At 54.2% G+C, this 17,785-nt stretch overlaps 1 protein-coding gene across 2 annotated transcripts in view; it reads right to left on the bottom strand.

Annotated features, from left to right (window-relative positions):
- Positions 1-15,023, bottom strand: part of CDH23 (cadherin related 23) — a 394,527-nt gene extending 379,504 nt beyond the window's left edge. For both annotated transcript variants that reach the window (XM_060125509.1, XM_060125510.1), the window contains exons 1-2: positions 14,952-15,023; positions 8,515-8,592 (exon numbers count right to left, since the gene is read on the bottom strand). In XM_060125509.1, coding sequence (XP_059981492.1) covers positions 8,515-8,592; positions 14,952-15,018 — 145 coding nt within the window. In that variant the 5' untranslated portion in view covers positions 15,019-15,023. The remainder of the gene's footprint in view (positions 1-8,514; positions 8,593-14,951) is intronic.
- Between the last annotated feature and the right edge of the window lie 2,762 nt (positions 15,024-17,785).

The raw sequence follows: 17,785 nt of genomic DNA, 5'->3' as shown, positions 1-17,785 counted from the left end.
ATTTCTATCCTATAGAAGCTGTGTGACCCTGTGCAAATTACTCACTCTCTCTGAGCCTCTGCCTTCTCATCTGTAAAGTGAGGATTATAAAGCCCCCTTTCTCGGTCTGCTACAAGGATCCAGTGAAGCCATGTGTATGAAGAGCTTACCTAGACACAGAGTAAGTGTGTAAATATAGCTGCCATTTTCCCAGTTGTCTTTAATGTGTGTGTCCCTACACTGCCTCCAGGCGCAGCCTGGCACAGGTGTGCAGTGCAGCCCATTAATGCCTGCCTGCACGACATGTGGCACGTCATCGTTATCATTAGTGATATTACGGCTGCATCCAAAACACCCGCCCCACCCCCACCCATGCATCGAGAGGCAGTCCACAGCTGGGGCTGCCACAGGCCCCAAATGTGCCGGGCAGGGGCCTCTTGGAGAGGCTACAGCCCAGCATCCCCCCAAAGGGTACTAATCTGTCCTATAACCCCCTTTGAGGGCCGATGCTGACCTGGTGAAAGGCAGAAAGGAAGGAGGGCACAGAGGCATCCAGGCCCTTCCAGAAGTCCTGTGTCATCCCCCACCTCCCAGAAGGAAGAGTAAAATCCCTGCTCTGTGAGGTCACCAGGAAGCCGGGGTCCCAGACCGGCTGCTCCCAGCATCTGATCACCTGGACAGATACTAGATCACCTCCTACCTCCAAAACCTCACCCAGTACTGACAGCTTTAGGAAGCCTCTGGGCTACCCTCACTTCCCCTCCCTAAGCACTCCAACCCCAGATTGTGGCAGCTCTGAGGCACCTGGAGCCCTTTCCGTAAACATCAAGTCCCAAGCTCACAGCCAACCAATCCAGGAGGACGCCCCTCCTTCCCTAGGCCCAGAGGAACCCCATACCTGCATGGGCAGAGCCCTCTTGAATATCTTTTGCAGATGGTATGAGAAGTTAGGGCAGGAATCCAACAGTAACTCTCTGAGGCCCTTGTGCAAGCTCCCCACTTGGGCCTCAGTTTCCCCATCTGTAAAGTGGGAGTGTTTGACTAGCGATCATCAAATTGTCCTATAGGAGGCCCTAGCTGTTCATTGCAGGCCCACTGAGGATCCTTGGGTGGGGGGTAAAAGTGAAGGTGAGGAATACAGGCTGTTACCACTGTGTACCTCTGACTTAAACTTCAACCACAGACGGTTATTTCTCCTTAGCACTTATTGTCTCAGGCACTCTAATTTTGTCTGTGTTGTTATCAGTTACTGAGCTACACTGCCTCTGTACAGGCGGCAGGCGGAAAAGCCCAAACCATGCTCAGAGCACACACCCAGATGATGTTTGGGAACCACCCCCACTGGACTCCTCATATCCACGTCCCTCTAACCCTTCAATTCCTGTAGTTTTGCCACCGGCCCTTGCCAGGGAGCTGCTTTGTGGGACAATGACCCCCTCTTCCCTGTGGCGGTCCTAAGGAACACTCCGGTTAAGGAAAAACTCATTCTCATCCTGTGGTTCTCCATCCTCTCCCGAGAGATGATTTCTTCCCCTTATTGAGACAAGGGAAGAGGGATACACGGTAGGATAAACAGCCCCTCCCGGGGGACACCAGGTACAGAGAATGGTCCAGGAAAGACCCAACTCCCTTCCAGATTCCCCTCTAACCTGCCCCTCTTCATATCTGCTCCACAGCCTCATGCCTGGACGTCATGCCATCCCTGAGCGTGTGCTGCCCACGCCCCCGCCATTCATGTCAGCATCCCCGCATCTCCCACGCTGCGCCCAGTGGGGCCTGCCCCTGCGGCGAGTTGTCTGCGTGCTTGCAGGCACACAGCTCCTCCGTCTACCGAGACCGCCGATGCGGGTCAGCCCACCTGAAAATTGCTCTCGCTGGGTCCAGACGAAACAGCTGGGCATTGATGGAGTTTGCAGAGAAATTAATCAGCGCCGTCTGGCAGTGGTGCCAGGAGCTGCCTGGGCCTGATGCATCCTAATGAGTCCCGAGCTCCTGCCTTAACGGCTCCTGACAAGGCTAATTTAGCCATGTAGGTGATTAGTGCGGGCATTATCACCTGAACTGAGGCTCAAGACGCTTTGGAGGTCCGGGAGGGTCTGCCTGGGGAAGTCGGCTCCATGAGCAACCACCCTGGTGACACACAGAGGGACCAGGACCAAGGGGAGGGGAATCGGCAAGACATTGAACATCCACTCAGCCTTTCATTCTTCCTTCATCCCTCTACTCATCCGACCAGCGATTGTTGAGGCCCACTTTGTACCACGCACCGTGCTTGGCGCAGAGGACATGTGCCAGGAGGCTCAGCTTGCTGGGCTGCACAGTGGACATGACGCCACTTCTCTGGGATTCACTGTGAGGCTCTGGTCGGAGGCTGGCCGTCAATAAACGCTAGCTAATAGTATCGTTCTACAATCTTATATTACACATAAATACCAAAATGATAATTAATTGTAACATTGATATTAATTAAGATAGTAAGTAAAAATGAACAGCCGATGGGGAGTTACACACAAATAACCATGATAGCACTTGCTAAGAGCTTTCATAGAGGTGAATTCAAAGCAAACAGAGGGTGCGGGATGGCGGAGGCTACGGCACCTCCCAGGACAGGTGACATCTGAGCTACACCTCGAAAGATGAGTAGGGATTCACCAGGTAGGGAAGGGGAAAGGGCACTCCCTGCCGAAGGGACAGTGCGGGTGAGGGTGTGGCGGCGAGACAGAGCTGAGGTGTCGGGGTGCTGAGCGGTCCCCGTGATGGTGAGCAGGTGAGGAGTGGTAGGTGACAGGCCACGACAAAGAGCTCTCACTCCTTTCTCTAGGCGCTTGGGAGGATTTGGACTGGCGGTATCTAGAATTGGGATAGGAGGAGTGACCTTGGGACCCAGCCCCAAGGGACACTGTCCCCCTCCAGGACCTGATGAGTGAGGACTGGGGTGGCAGCCAAGGTAGACGGACTAGATGCCCTCCACCCCCTCAGAACTCCTAGGTCAGCTCGGTGCCTCCAAGCCAGGTCTCATGCTGCTGCTTGTGTCCCTCCCTGGAGGCCAGCCAGGGCTTGGTGCCCCGAGGGTCCGCAGCAAATATGCCACATACAGCCTGGGGTGGGCAGGCAGCTGGGGTGATGGGAGACATGCTCTCCTGGGCGCTCTCCCTGGGCAGCCATCCCTGTCATCACCAACACCTCGCTCCTGACACCCTGGGGAGGGGGGCACCTGGCCTGAGACTCCAGAAGGATGGCGAGCAGGCACGGAGCCAGCCCCAGCCCCTGCCCTGGAAGGTTCCCCCCGCACTCACGATCTCCAGACTTCACTCCTCCCCCAAGGCACCTCAAGCCCCAGGCATGAGCCAGGCACGGGGTGGGGGGGGTGGGCAGGGGACATAGAGATGGCCCAGGCACCTGGAAGCATTCACAGGGCAACAGGGGAGACAGATGAGCAGCTGAGTAATAACAGCACTGCGACTGGGACTAATAGAGAAGGAGAAAGCAAAGGAAGCAGCCCTTGAACCCCGCCTGGAGAAAGCCAGGAAGGCCACACAGAGGCGGCAGCATGTGAACTGACTTGACTGACCAACGGAGGTTCATCACGTTCCAGGAAAAAGGAGCAAGAGGTAGGAACTCGCCTTTCCTGCTCGAGGAACTGCAGGGTGACCGGTGTGGCTGGAGTGGAGCGTGCTGGGGGTGTGGGGAAGGAGGTGAAGTCTGAGTGGTAGCAGGGCCTGGACTGCAAACAGCCTCGATGCCATTTAAGAGCACGGTTTTCATTCCAGGTGGGTGAAGGGACTTGAGTTGACCTTGTGACAGGCTCTGTCTCAGGTTGAAAAGGACCACTTGGCTGGGAGGGTGAGAAAGGCTGCAGCAGGGCAGAGGGAGCAGGGGGACCACAGAGACCATCGGGAAGCTGTTGGGATAATGCAGACTTGGCCTGTGGTGGTAGGAGGTGAAGCGGTGAGAAGTGAGAAGATTCTGGAAATAGAGTCTGCCTTTTAGACATCCACGTGGAAGTGGATGCAGAGGTGGTGTATGAGCCTAGAATCTCTGGTGCAAGGAGGCCCAGGCAGAAGGTAGAAGCCTCAGGGCTGTCAGCACACAGGTAGTACCCAGAGCTGCCAGACTAGGCATGGCACGGGAGTGAGAGCATAGAGAAGAGACAGAGGAGCCGGGCCCCGGGGCCCTCTGTGCCAAGAGGCCCTGGAGAAGTGGAGGAACAGGCAAAGGAGACTGAGAAAGCACAGCCAGAGGTGATGTCCCGGAGGAAATAAAGATAACTGCTGAAAGGCCACAAGGCCTGAGGATTAACCGTCAGCTTTAGCCACAGGGAGGTGGTCGGTGGTCCCAACACGAGCAATATTGGTAGAGTGTTTGGAGTGGATTGGAGAGGGCGATCGGAGACAGCATCCTTGCCCCCTGTCCCTCATCCTAAAGGTGCCATGAGGCCATTCGCTGCCGACAGCCAGGGCCGAGGTGTGGGCTATGCCAACCAGTCTGACCAGGCATCACGTCTCCACTGTGCTCCTGCTCTGCCCCACCCAGGCCGGGCTCTGCTGCCAGTCCACGTCTGCAGAAGACAAACAGGGACAAGGGGGGCCTGGAAGGGGAAGGCAGAGCTACTTAATGACTTCATTTGGCTGCTGTCTTTTCCAGCTGGGAGGTGGTCTACAAAAAGAACATCAGGCAGAGGGAACTGGAAGCTGAGATAGGAGGAGACAGAGATGGAACATGCAGCCTCCGCACGGGATTTCAGATGGCTGGGCCGAACCCTCCCATTGCGCTCCCCAGCACGTGGCCGCTGGCCCGCGGTCGGAAACTGAGGCAAGAGCATGAAAAATGGGAAGGCTCAGAAGGTTTGGGGTGAATGAAAGTCCCAATCTCTAACCCAGGAGAGCACACTCACAGAAACTACATTCTGATAGAGCCTGTAATCAAACTCTACCCTCCATTCTTAAAAGGAACTTAAAAACGAATTAAAACACTTAGGACACTGCCTCAAGCACTCAGTAAACATTGTTAGTATAATAATATATATTACATATATATAGTATATCATATGTTATGTTATCATTATTATTCTGTAAGGCTCCAGTGGTCAAAATTAGGTGCAGTGGGTAGTAGTTGCAGGGACAGATTTCATAGTAACATTAGGAAGATGTTTTCATTCCCAGAACTGTCCCCACAGCACAGAAATGAGCAGCCTGGTAAGATCATGAGTTCCCCTTCATTGGGGGTCCAAGCAGAAGCCGGATAATCTGTCCCAGAGCTGGAGGTTTGGTCTGCCCGCAGCTCTGACCTACTCCTCTGGTAAGCTGACATTTTCAGACTAGTTTGGTCTCTGGCTCTAGCCACTGGTACCAACCACCCCACTGGACCCAGTTCACCTATGTTTGTCTGTCCCCCTTGCAAGCCCGTGGCTAGCAGGACAGTCCAACCAGCCATCCCTGGGACACACATAAGTTCTCTTTTGTGTAACAACAAAGCATTCTAGGTGTGGAAGCTTTGGAGTTAACTATAGTGTATGTATACAGCCCAACAATCCAGAAAGGAGACTATTCCATCCCATTTTACAGGTTGGAGCACTGAGATTCAGAGAGCAAAGGGTTAGTGAGAGGCAAGCCTCAAAGTCAAGTCTCCAGGCCACCCCATTCCACATGGCAGGCAAAGGGCCAGTCTCCTTGCCAAGCTGTTTCCACCCTTACCCTCACCCTGGCCACTGCTGGTCAGAGGTCTGCACCCTGCTTTGTCCACGTCAGTCCATATGCATCCTCTGAATGGCCCAGGGCAAGTAGGTGACAGCACTCAGTGGAGGTTTCCAGGGCTGTGTTATCTGAGGGCCCAGAGATGTGACACCCTGGGCTAGCAGGACTGCCCCAGCTCAAGGCCACTGGGCCCAGCTTTCCAATGCCCTCTCATTGGTGAGAGGGGGAGATAGAAGCCCAGAGAGGGGAGGCACTGTGCCCAATGCCACACAGCAAGGAACAGAAACTGGGCTCATGACTTTCAGGGCAGAGCTGTGCTGCCCCACCCTGATGCAAAGGGAAGGGAGGAGGGCAGGAGGGTGTGGTCCAGCTCAGCACTGGCCCCTGCCCAGACAGATGAGCAGAGCTGTCTTCCAGCTCACTGAACCCTCTCTCATTCCTGCGGCCTCCCAGAGCCAGGGATCAATCCCCACCGCATCAGATGCACCTCCCCGTCCGCCCCGCTCTGTGACTGCCAAACACAGCCATAATGGGGCTGAGTCCTGGGAGTTACTCCTGGACGCCAGTTGATGCCTGCGTTTGCAAAAGACAATCAAGAACCAGAGCCAAAGGTACCTGGAGCAAGGCCTGCTGGAGGGCCCGCTGGGGGCGTCCAGCCCAGGGTGTATCACCGCCAGCACTGGCCGAGCAATAGCCGCCCCTCCCAAGCCCGTCACCCTCTCTGCAGCACAGGCACTCAGGGCGGAGCAGGGCAACGCAGGGCCACAGATGGGGTGACGGGGCTGGCGCCGCTCACCTGAGGGGGCCTTCGCCTCTCCCGGCCAGCAGCCTGGCTCAGTGAGTGGCTGGCCACACCTCTGCCTCAGGGGCCTGCCTGTCCCAGATATACTGCCTCCACCACAAAGGAATCTCCAGGAGGATGAGGTGCACACAGACGCTTATAAAAATCAGCCACAGGAAATAGTGTGTGAAGCAACGGAAAGGACCCATTCAGGACTCTGCGCAAGAGCCACCACCACCTCCCCCTAAGCCCTCCTGCTTCCTCCTGCTCTGCCCTGCCCCCAGAGGCACGACTCGGCCCCCTTCAGTCCCCACTGGGGCTTAACCAGACAGCCAACCTAGCCTCTATCGCCCGCGACGCTGACTTCTTTATTCCTCGGTCGCGTTCCTCTCTGAATCCACGGCACCCAGGCCTGGCGCAGGGGGCACCCCATCTGTATCTGATAACCTGATGAATGAACTGGAAAGAGCAGAACCCCCAGTGGTGATAAACGCTGCTAACATTCATCTTTTATGGATCCACAGGCACTGGGCACCTCTCTGCTGCCTCCGCACCAGCCGCACACCAGGTCTGGGCCTGCGGGGGAGCCAGCCACAAACACCACCCCCTGACCCAACTCAGAAGGGAGGAACCGGCTCAGCAGGGTCCCCAAGGGACTGCCGGCCATCCTCGCCACCCCTCAGAAGGTGAGCTAAGCCTCTGGAAGGACATTCCAGAGAGGCAATCTGCCTCCTTCCTGGACACTTCAAACACCCAGATGCCCAAACACCAATCCCCAAATCCAGCCTCACGATGCTGATGCGTGGGGCTGCTAATCATCAAAAGAGTGGCCACTTTCTACACAGTGGGTCCCCACAGCCCTAGACAGTGTCACTGGGCCATGGGGCCAATCCCCACAATAGTCAGAATACCTGCTGTGCCCAGCACCTACCCACACAAGAAGGAAGAGTGGAAGGAAAGACCTCTGCAGGGGGCTTCTCATGCGCCCCTGCAAATAGCAGGGGAGAGTCTGGGGCCCACTAAGGCTTCCCTCTTCAAGCAGAGATTTTCTTTGAAGAATTTTGCATCTGTGTTTGGTCTTATGCTATGAAAGAGTGCTTGAAATGACCTATTAGTTAAGTATCCTCACAGCCCTCCCCTCTCCAAGCCATCCTGCTTCATTTTCAAGAAAGATGCACCGTGCCGGCTGCCGGTGCACGCTGCTTCTGGCCCACAGCCCCACCCTGATACCCATGAAGCAGGCAGACCTGAGTGTAGGAAGCCCCAGATTACAAGCACTTTCTCTAAAATGACACGGACAAGAATGAGAGGACACAAGAGGGAGTGCTGGTGGAGGTGAGTGGCACCTCCTGGCGCTGTTTTCCTCCATGCTCACAAGAACTAGTGCCTTCCCGTCAGCACAGCTGCAAGATGGGTTTGTTCAATTCAACCCCATTTCCTGAGAAGCTTCAGGGTCCCTAGAGCTGAGCTAAGGCCATGGGGCTATGCATGCCGACCTCCAGCTGCAGATGTAGGAGCCAGGCCCTCGGGAGGGGCTCGTGAGGATAGACCTGGGTGATGAGGTGACTCAAGCTGGGGGCGGGTGGTGAGAAGCGGGTACCAGGATGCTTGTGATCACTTCCTAGACAATTTTTTTTTCTAATGACAAAAAAACAGGCATACTCAGTGCAGAAAACTCAGTAATCACGGAAAAGTACAAAAGGCTACAAAACAAACTCTACAAGAGCTTTCATCTTCAAATTTTCACAAGGAAGAGGAACGAGGCATTTTGTAGGACAAAATTAGTGCGGAAGTGAAAGTCAAGCAACTTGGGCTCAATGTGATAAACTCTTTGACACTGAGAACTCCTCTCTTTTGGAATAGGCCACCACAGGAAGTAATGAGTGTCCCATCCCTGGAGGCAACCAAGCAGAGGCCACACGAACACCCATCCGGGACCCCATGGAAGAGTTTCCAATAACAGGGGGAAGATCAGCTCAATCGCTAAGATCCCTTTCACGTGTGGGAAAGGAGCCCACCTCACGCCACCCAGCCTGCCCACCAGCCCTTGCGCCAACTCACCCACAGGCGTATCCTCGCTGATCAGCAGGTATGTTTCAAAGAAGTGGTTGATGAAGAAGGGCAGTCGGTTCACCTGGCCTGGAAGTTAGAGGACAAGAGCATCAGTCAAGTACCCTCGTGCCAGCTCCATGCGTTCTGCAAGGGGCACAGAGTAGGGGCTCCAGTGGGTACTGAACCTGCATCCAGTGCTGAAGACACCTTTCCAGGACCTTGGCAGCTCGCTGTTCTGCCTCGAGGCATATGGGGAGTAACGCCAGTAGGCAGGCAGAAGGCTGTCAGGTCGTTCGCTCAGCGAGACCACGAGCCACGTGTGGCTATTGAGACCTGGTCCACACTAGGATGTGCTGACGTGTAAAATACACACAGGATTCTGAAGATGTTGTACGAAAAAGTGGGTGTGAAATATCTCATTCGTCTTTTATACTGATGACGTGGAAATGATAAGATTGTAGCTATACTGGATTAAGTCAAATACATTATTAAAATGAGTTTCACCTGTTTCTGTTCTAATGCGCCTCTTAGAAAATTTAAGACCACACATGCGGCTCACATTGTATGTCTACTGGGCCTCCCAGCTGCAGATAGACTGGGAGCTTGGCAAGGACAAGGGCTGTCTGCTCTGTTAGGTGCTGCAACCCTGGTGCCCAGAATAGGACTTGGCACCTAGAAGGCCCTCAGCAGCTATTTGTTGTGTGAAGGAGTGGCCAGCTGATGCCACGTGATTAATAACAACAATAACAACAATGATAATAGCTGCCATCTATGGAAGCCTCCTCCGTACCAGCCGCTTACACCATCTCCACCAATCCTCATGGTCCAACATGTGCTGTCACGTCTGCATGTTACTACTGAGGAAAATGAGGCTTTGAGGGGGTAACTAGTAACTTGCCCAGGGTCACACAGCTGGTAAGTGTGGCATGGGCCGTATTGGAACCCAGACCTGGAAGCCTGTGCAGGTAACCCTGTACCACTCTGTGACAGCCTCAGGTTGGAGGCTGGCTCTGGAAGGGGACAGCGTGATACCGTCATGGGCTGAGGAATTTCATATCTATGAAGAGTCCCCCATATCACAAGTCCCTCCCACAAAGCCTCCCCAAGGCTGGCTTCCTCTGTCCCCTGAGCAACCCCCCAGAAGCCTTCAGTAGTATGGTATAATATGAAATGTATTTGGTCTCTGCCCCCAGCTCCTGGCACAGAGCTTCAAAACTCCTTGCAATTTCCAGAGTGACAGGAGTGTCTTTTGTTATATCCATAAGGAGCCCCCTTGACCACACCCACGTTTATGCCAATGAGGTGATTTATTTTTATCTTTAAATTTTTAAAAAATTTTTTATTGAAGTATAGTTAATTTATAATGTTGTGTTAATTTCTGGTGTACAGCAAAGTGACTCAGTTATACATACATATAAATATATTATTTTTTATATTCTTTTCCACTATATATAGTTTATTAAAAGAGAGTAAACATAGCTCCCTGTGCTCTACAGTAGGACCTTGTTTATTTTATATATAGTAGTTTGTATCTGCTAATCCCAAACTCCTAATTCCCCAGCCCCTCCTTTCCCCTTTGGTAACCATAAGTTTGTTTTCTATGTCCATGAGTCTGTTTCCGTTTTGTAGATAAGTTCATTTGTGTCATATTTTAGATTCCACATATAAGCAATACCATTGGTATCTGTCTTTCTCTGTTTGACTGACTTCACTTAGTATGATAATCTCTAGGTCCATCCATGTAGCTGCAAATGGCATTATTTCATTCTTTTTTATGGCTGAGTAGTATCCCAGTGCGTATACATGCCACATCTTCTTTACGCCTTCATATGTTGATAGACATTTACGTTGCTTCCATGTCTTGGTTATTGTAAATAGTGCTCCTATGAACACTGGGGTGCATGTATCTTCTCAAATTAGAGTTTTCTCTGGATATATGGCCAGGAGTGGGATTGCTGGATCATATGGTAACTCTATTTTTAGTTTTTTAAGGAACCTCCATACTGTTCTTTGCAGTAGCTGCACCAATTCACATTCCCACCAACAGGGTAAGAGGGTTCCCTTTTCCCGGTGAGGAGACTTAGAGTGGGGCCTCTACAGAGAGCCTCAGAAAGGGGCTGATCCCCGGGAAGACCAAGTGATAAGATGGGGAACTTTCAGCCCACCTCCGACCTCTAGGGAGGGGAGGGGAGCTGGAGATTTCCAATATTTGATGAGCTCCCAAGTTGGTGAACACATCCGTGTGCTGGGAGGACGGCACACCTGGAGAGGCATGGAAGCCCCACCCGACCCCACCTCCCCCATAGCTTGCCCTGTGCATCTCTTCCATCTGGCTGTTCCTGAGTTGTATCCTTTATATTCAACCAGTAAATGTAAGTAAAGTATTTCCCTGAGTTCTGTGAGTCATTCTAGCTAACTGAACCTGAGAAAGGGTAGTAGGAAGCCCTGATTTATAGCCAGTTGGTCAGAAGTACAGGTGGCCTGGGACTCACCACTGGCGTCTAGAGTAGAGCTGAACCCTTAAATCTGTGGAATCTGGCACTAACTCTGGGTAGACAGCATCAGAATTGAACTGAATTGTTGGACACACAGTCGGTGTCTGGAGAGTTGGAGAACTGGTTGTTGGTATTGGAAAACACCCCAGAAGGAGGCAAACGAGGGCACTTCCCCCTCTGCCCCTACCAACCAGGGATGGGGGGGCTGGTCAGTCTCACATGGGGCCGACATCGTGCAGCACACACGTAAGCAGCTCCTGCTGGGTCTTCCAGGGGCCCTGAACATGGGTGGGCTGCAGCCCTCCCCTCCCTCATTTCTGCTGACCTGGCTCCCTCAGAGCTTGGGCCAGGCTCAAGAACACAGAGGCTAGTACTTCCCTCATTGCTGGAGACCTCCTAGTGGGGAGCAGGCAGAACTAATGGAATCTCCACCCCCACCCCCTCTGCTCAGGCACCCAAGCTGATGTCATTTCTGGTTCTGCAAGCACTGTAGCCTCTCTCTCCCCTCCTGGCCAGGACTGCTGGCCCTTCTGCCTTCACTTGCCAAATTCCTATTTATCCTTCAAGTTTTGCCTTAGATGTCCCTTCTTCCAGGAAGCCCTCCCTGACCACCACAACTACACATATGCACTTGCCCACACACTTCCACCCTCTCATGTGAGGAACCTGGGGCTCCTCACACACTCAAGAGCCTCAGAAAGGCTTAGAGGCCAGTGGTCAAGGGCTTCGCCTTTGTTTGTAGTCTCCCTGTGCCGCTTTCTAGTCATATGACCTCCCCATGCCTCAGTTTACTCAGGTGTAAAATAACGATAACAATAGGACTTACTTCTTGGCTGTGTTGAGTATTAAATGAGATTACATACATAAAGCACTTAGTACCATGCTCCTGCACACAGCAAGCACTCGATAAATGGTAGCTATTATTAATGTTGGTATTAATGACAGCGCTGCCTGCTCAGCCAGAGGGGGAGGTTTGGATCCCTGCTGCGGGCTTTGGGCTCCTTTACAGAAAGCAGCTGAGCCAGGGTAGAAGGCTCAGGGGCGACCAGGGAATTCGGCATGGGCTCAGGCTGGGGCAATGGGAGGGAAACCAGCCAGAAAAAACGTCACCTGCAGCAGCATCATTCGTTTTCAACTTTTGTTTTACAGGACCTGCCGATAATCAGGCACTGAGAGCTCCGCATGGGGGGTTGGGCAGAGCCTCGGGGACGTACATCGCCTGCCACATACCAAGCAGGACCGTGATCTGGGAACAGGCTCCCACCCTAGGAAGCCCAGTGGCCTTGGGCTGCCAGTGGGGACTGGGAGGGTGATGGGAGGGTGGTGCCCACAGGTCGCCTGTTCCCTTAAAAGACACTTTTAAGGCATGAAGGCTGTGTCCTCCAGAGGCAAACTGCTGCCTCAGGAGCTCTGAGGCCTCCGGCCAAGTGGGAACGTGCGTGCCCGTGCGAGGGGAGGGGACAACGGGCGACTTCTGTGAAGGAACGAGAGTCCAGCTGCCCGCGCCCACGATGCACCCCTCTGTCCCCGCCCCACGCATGCTCATTCCCTGCTTTGGCACCTACTGTGTGTTCTGCCCTGGATGCCTTCTCCCTGCATCCCTGGCCCACTCACACGTATCCTTCCCTACAAAGTAGATGCGGGTCCACCAGCTTTAAGTATTTATTTCAACACTGCTGTGGCCCCTCCCGTTGCGGAGCACAGGCTGCGGACGCGCAGGCTCAGTGGCCACGGCTCATGGGCCTAGCCGCTCCGCGGCATGTGGGATCTTCCTGGACTGGGGCACGAACCCACGTCCCCTGCATCGGCAGGCAGACTCTCAACCACTGCACCACCAGGGAAGCCCAAGAATCAAGCTTTTAACCACCACAGGCCTGAGGGGAGAAGGGAGAGGGGGAGGCTCACACAGAAGGCAGATTCGAGCCGCGGTGCTGGATGACAGGCCTTCCACACGCGGCGAGGAAGGGAAAGATCCCGGAAGGAAGCAAAGCTGGGCAGATGTGGAGGAGCGGAGCCGTCCAGGCACGTGATGTGGGAAGGACAAGGCATCCACCAGACCAGGAAGCGCAGACTTCACTCAGAACCGTGGGATGGGGCAGGGGATTCCTCTTAGGGCTTGAAGGACACTGGCAAGTGGCAGAGCCTGGACTGGAACCAGGAGAGCCCAACCCCAGCCCAGGCCCACCTGCCCAGGCCTCTGAAGGCACAATGGTTCTCGCTGAGGTCCATGTTGGGCACAGCCCTAGACCCCGCCCTCAACTCACGACAGGGAAGGTGCACAGGACAGGGAGCACAGCGCGGCGACCAGGTGAGGCCTTGTACGCCCCGCCACTCGCTGCTGTGCGGCCTGGGCAAGTCGCTCTACCTCTCTGGCCACCGTTTCCCAGCCTCAAGATGAAGACAAAGAGCCCTCGCTGCCCTCTCACCCCGCCTCCCTGCCAGAGGTGTCCTGTGCACGGCGTCACTGCTATGATAGCTGCTGCAATTTGGATGCGTGAGCCGCCTGTGTCTAGAGAGCTCAAGGGGAGACTGCACCTCTTCTACGAAGACAGCCAAGCTGTTAGCACCTGTTATATTTCTTTGTAATGGGGAGGGTGGGGGAGAGCAGGGGTGTCCAAAGTCACAGAGTCCCTGAGGAGTCTGAGGACACCAACAAGCAAACCCAGAGGGTCAGAGCTGAGGGTCTCGGGTGCCCCTCACTGAGCCCTCCCCGAATGGGGCTTTACAAAGGAGAAACTTGACACCTGGAGCAGCAGCTGGCCCAGGGGTGGAAAGAGGGTCTGAGACCCCTTGTGGCTCTGCTCCTGAGAGTCTTTGAGGCTGTGCCATAGTCCTGCGCTGCTTGGATGGGAGTGAGCTCCCCGTCACAGGGGCATCCCAGCAGAGATCCCTCCCAGCAGGGAAGCCAGGGGACTCTCGGGCAGCAGGATGCTAGCAGCAGTCCACCAAGCATGAAGCTCTGCTTTCCTCCAGAGGCTCCCGGCTCCCTGGAGTGAGAGAAGGAGCTGACGCCCCTCAGGAATATGTTTGCCTGTGTCGCCAGGCACGCCCTGCCCATAGCTCTTCCCTGAGGACACCCTGGTCCCGCGGGACACCGAGCCAGCTGCGCCTGCTGTGCTGGCCTTCCTTCGTGCACACCAGAGCTGCTTTGCTCCCGGTGTCCAGGAGAGGCAAACGCCCAGGCCTTTCCTGGCCTCCTCCGTGGGCACTAAAGCTGGCACTGACCTGGCTGCTGCAAGGCCGGGGGAAGGAGGGCTGCCCGCCCTGCAGAGAAGGAAGACTCCTGGCAGCCGCACCCTCGCTCAAACTATTCCCTCCTCCAGGATTCCCTTCTTCCCTCTCCCCCCTTTAAAATGACTTCTCAGTCTTCAGAGCCCAGAAGAAACGTCTCCCTTCTGGCTGGGTCCCTCCCGTGCCCGCAAGTTCAATTAATCTTTTCTTCTGATGGGCTTCTCTGGAGCTCTGTACATCCTTTATTACCACTTTATCCACCCTGCTTAGAGCAATCCTATCTGTGTCTTCCCCCCTGGTGAGCCCCTGAGCGCCCGAGAATGTCATTTCTTCCATACCCCCAGAATTGGACACAGTAGGGCACACAGTGTCACACAGTAGGTGCTCAAAAGACAACTGTGAAACGGACTAGAACTGGGGCCAGTCCCCACATCCCAGAAGAAGGACAGTTCACGGCCATAGATGCCTCCCCTTAGAGCTCAAGTATTTCTCAAGTCTCCTCCCCTTCCCTCATGTGTCCCAGGCCCTGGAGGTGGCTGGTATTTTCAGCCCTGTGAGGGCTGCAGAAGCAACTGAGGCCCAGAAAGGGAAGTGAGTGCCCAGTCACACACACGGCAAGGCAGGGCCTTGAGAGTCCCAGAGCACAAACGCCAACCACACACCGTCCAGCCCGGCCTCCCATGCTCGCTGTGGGGAGAGAAGGCGGAGGACTGAACTTACCGCAGCATCCAGAGATCAGCACAGACAGCCAGACCACGAGGCAGCTGGAAGCGACGTGGCACCTCATGGCTCCTGGGGACAAAAGGAGGGGAGGGTGAGAAACGTCCCATTGGAGCGTCTGCTCTTGCAGGCTGTGCAGCACTGCCTCAGCCCTGCAGCTCGGGGAGAATTGGGCCTGAGAAGGGAGGAGAATCGGTGCAGACGGGGTGGGGGGGGCGGGGCACATGGGGAAGAAGAGAGGGTCTGTACCCTGGGGTTCTGTCATCGTCCAGTGCTGAGAGTGGTGTGGCACGACTGGGCTGAGGGCATGGGCAACAGTCCCCTCTGTGCCCTCGTGGAGGCCGACTGCACGGCTTGTGGGCAGGGCTCAGGGGGCACAGGGACAGGTTTGTGACACGTGTGGGGCTCAGGGGGCACAGGGAGGGGCTGCTGCCTCTGTCCTCCAGGACAGCATACCCCGAGGGCGGTGGAACCTGGTTTAGTGGGGACAGAGTTAGGAGGTGGGTGCTGCCACCCCCCCAGCCAAAGTGCCCAATGAACATGTCTTTTCCTGTTTTTATATCTGCAGTATCATCTCATAACCTGGGATATGAAAGCAGCCCCTAGGCCATGGTGTCCAAGAGGCACAGAGAAGGGAGGTAACCTGACCAGGGCCCCCAGCAAGTCTGTGGAAAGCTGGAGCCGGGCTTTTGTCTCTAGCTAAGCTCTAGAGAGAGCTGGGGTCCAGCTGCCAGAGGCTTAGCAAAGCAAGCTCTCATCTCTAAGTGTAGTGGGGTGGGGGTAGCGGGTGGGCGGCGGGAGGGCTGCTCCCTCCCATCGCGGCCGTGGCCTGCCCGGTCCCATTACAGCAGGGTCACGGCCCTCTGGTTCCTTCTTACACCCGCAGCGGCTCCGGAGCAGGCCTCCCTGGAGACCAGCAGTGACACCGGGAAGGGCCCACGCTCCTCAGCTGGGGATCCCTGCCTTCCGCTAACGCTGTCTCACCTCCGGGTCTCAGCTCACAGCCCCCTCACCTCTGCATCCCCACGGCCTAGCCAAGGGCCCACACGTCCCCCTTCAGGGAGCACCTACTGTGCACCTCGCCTGGGAGGCATTAGCCTCCCCGGTTCACAAGGTGAGGTCTGAAGGCCAAGAGCCGTTGAACAATTTGCTCAGAGACCCCCAACTAGCGAGTGGTGGGGTCAGCATCTGGACCCAAGTTGACATGCCACCTCCCTCATCGTTAAATGATCAGGAAAGCCTTGGGGAGGAGAAGGGAGTTGAAGAAAAGGGTTTTGTGGAGAGACTTCACATCTCTGCAAGACCTCGGGGCAAGGGCTTCAGAAAGGGCCCAGGGCTCAGATCTCTCGGTTCCGGACTTGGAGCCAACTCCCTCTCCCAGCCGGGTGCCAGGTGGAGGATGGATCCTGTCCCACACCACACACAATGGCCCGCGGTGCCCTCGTGTTTTCCTTGAATACTGTACTTAAAATGTTCTAATTACCAAGTATGAAACAGTGACGTGGGAAATAAAAGATTCTAAGATGTCACATAATAAAAGACAAATGCCCATCATATCCCTGTATTTCCACCCCTTTGCGTTTCCAGAGGTCAGCAGCCTATCACAGGGGCAGGCAGGGCATACAAATGAGGAGACCCCAGTGGTGGGAATGATGGCCATTTGGAGGCCAACACTCTGTCCAAAGGCAGCAGCTGCTGATGTATTTCAGCCAAGAGAGAATGTGGGTGCAGTGTGCCCAGAGCTTCTGATTTTTCTCAATGAAAAGCTGGAAGTTTGGTTTTTACTATGAATTCAATTTTTAAACGTTGGCAAATAATTCCATTTTCATGAGCCAAACATGACCTGTCTGATGGCCAGAGTGGGCAGCTTGGGCCTGGTGTGCACCCTACGAGGCCCTTCTCCACACCCAAGCAGATATGTTCACATTACAAAGGCGTACGAGCGGTGTGGTTGCTGTTTCTCCTTAGGATGATGAAGTTACCCTCTACACAAAGGAAACTCACTTTTCTCATGTCATAATAATTCACAGACAGCCCTCCAGGTCAACACTGCCACATCCACTTCCTCCATTTTCAGAGCTAGATAACACTTCATTGTATGGACGTTTCATCATGGAGACAAACATCCCCTGTTGTTGGGTATGTGAGTGTTTACAGGTTCTTGCCACACAGGCAATGTCACCGTGGACATCTCTCTGCATGTAACTGTGTTGGGACTTTGCTCTCAATCTTGGTTCTCCAACAGCGGCATTCATGGGCCAATTAAATACAACACAGAGCACGTCTGTAAACTTTTCTTCGCCACTGTCATATTACCTTCTGTAAAGACTGTGGCAATTCCCACTCCATCCAGAAGTGTATGAGAGGGCCTCTGTGCCCACCTGGAAGTGATCCCTCTTTTAAATGGCTTCCAATTGGAAGCATGAAAAATGGAATGGCCTTGTTGTTTTAATTTGCATTTCCCTAACTACCAGTGAGGTTGAGCATGACGCCTTTTTCTAACTGTTCAAACCACTTTCCATCTGTTATCTTGCATTAGCCTACCGTATGCTGCAATGAAGCTAGCCAGCATCACAAGCATTTTCCCTGATTTACAAGAGGAGAAACCGAGGCACAGAGCAATTAAGTGACACTCTGACATCTCATAGTGAGTGAGTGTCTTTTTTTTTTTTTTTTTGAGTGAGTGTTTTTTATAAAAAATCTCCAGCCCTCTGCCTTTGGAAACCAGCTGTTATGAGAATTAAACAACATCTGCTAAGAAGATCGTCCACAAATAGCTGGGAGTGCACACCATTCTGCTGGGTGTTGCAGGAAGTCTGCAGCGGAAGAAAGGA

The sequence above is a fragment of the Lagenorhynchus albirostris genome, chromosome 16 (genome assembly GCF_949774975.1).
Source record: "Lagenorhynchus albirostris chromosome 16, mLagAlb1.1, whole genome shotgun sequence".
Lineage (NCBI taxonomy): Eukaryota > Metazoa > Chordata > Mammalia > Artiodactyla > Delphinidae > Lagenorhynchus > Lagenorhynchus albirostris.
The sequence above is the reverse complement of the archived record's forward strand: the minus strand, read 5'-3'. Positions and strand labels throughout refer to the sequence as shown.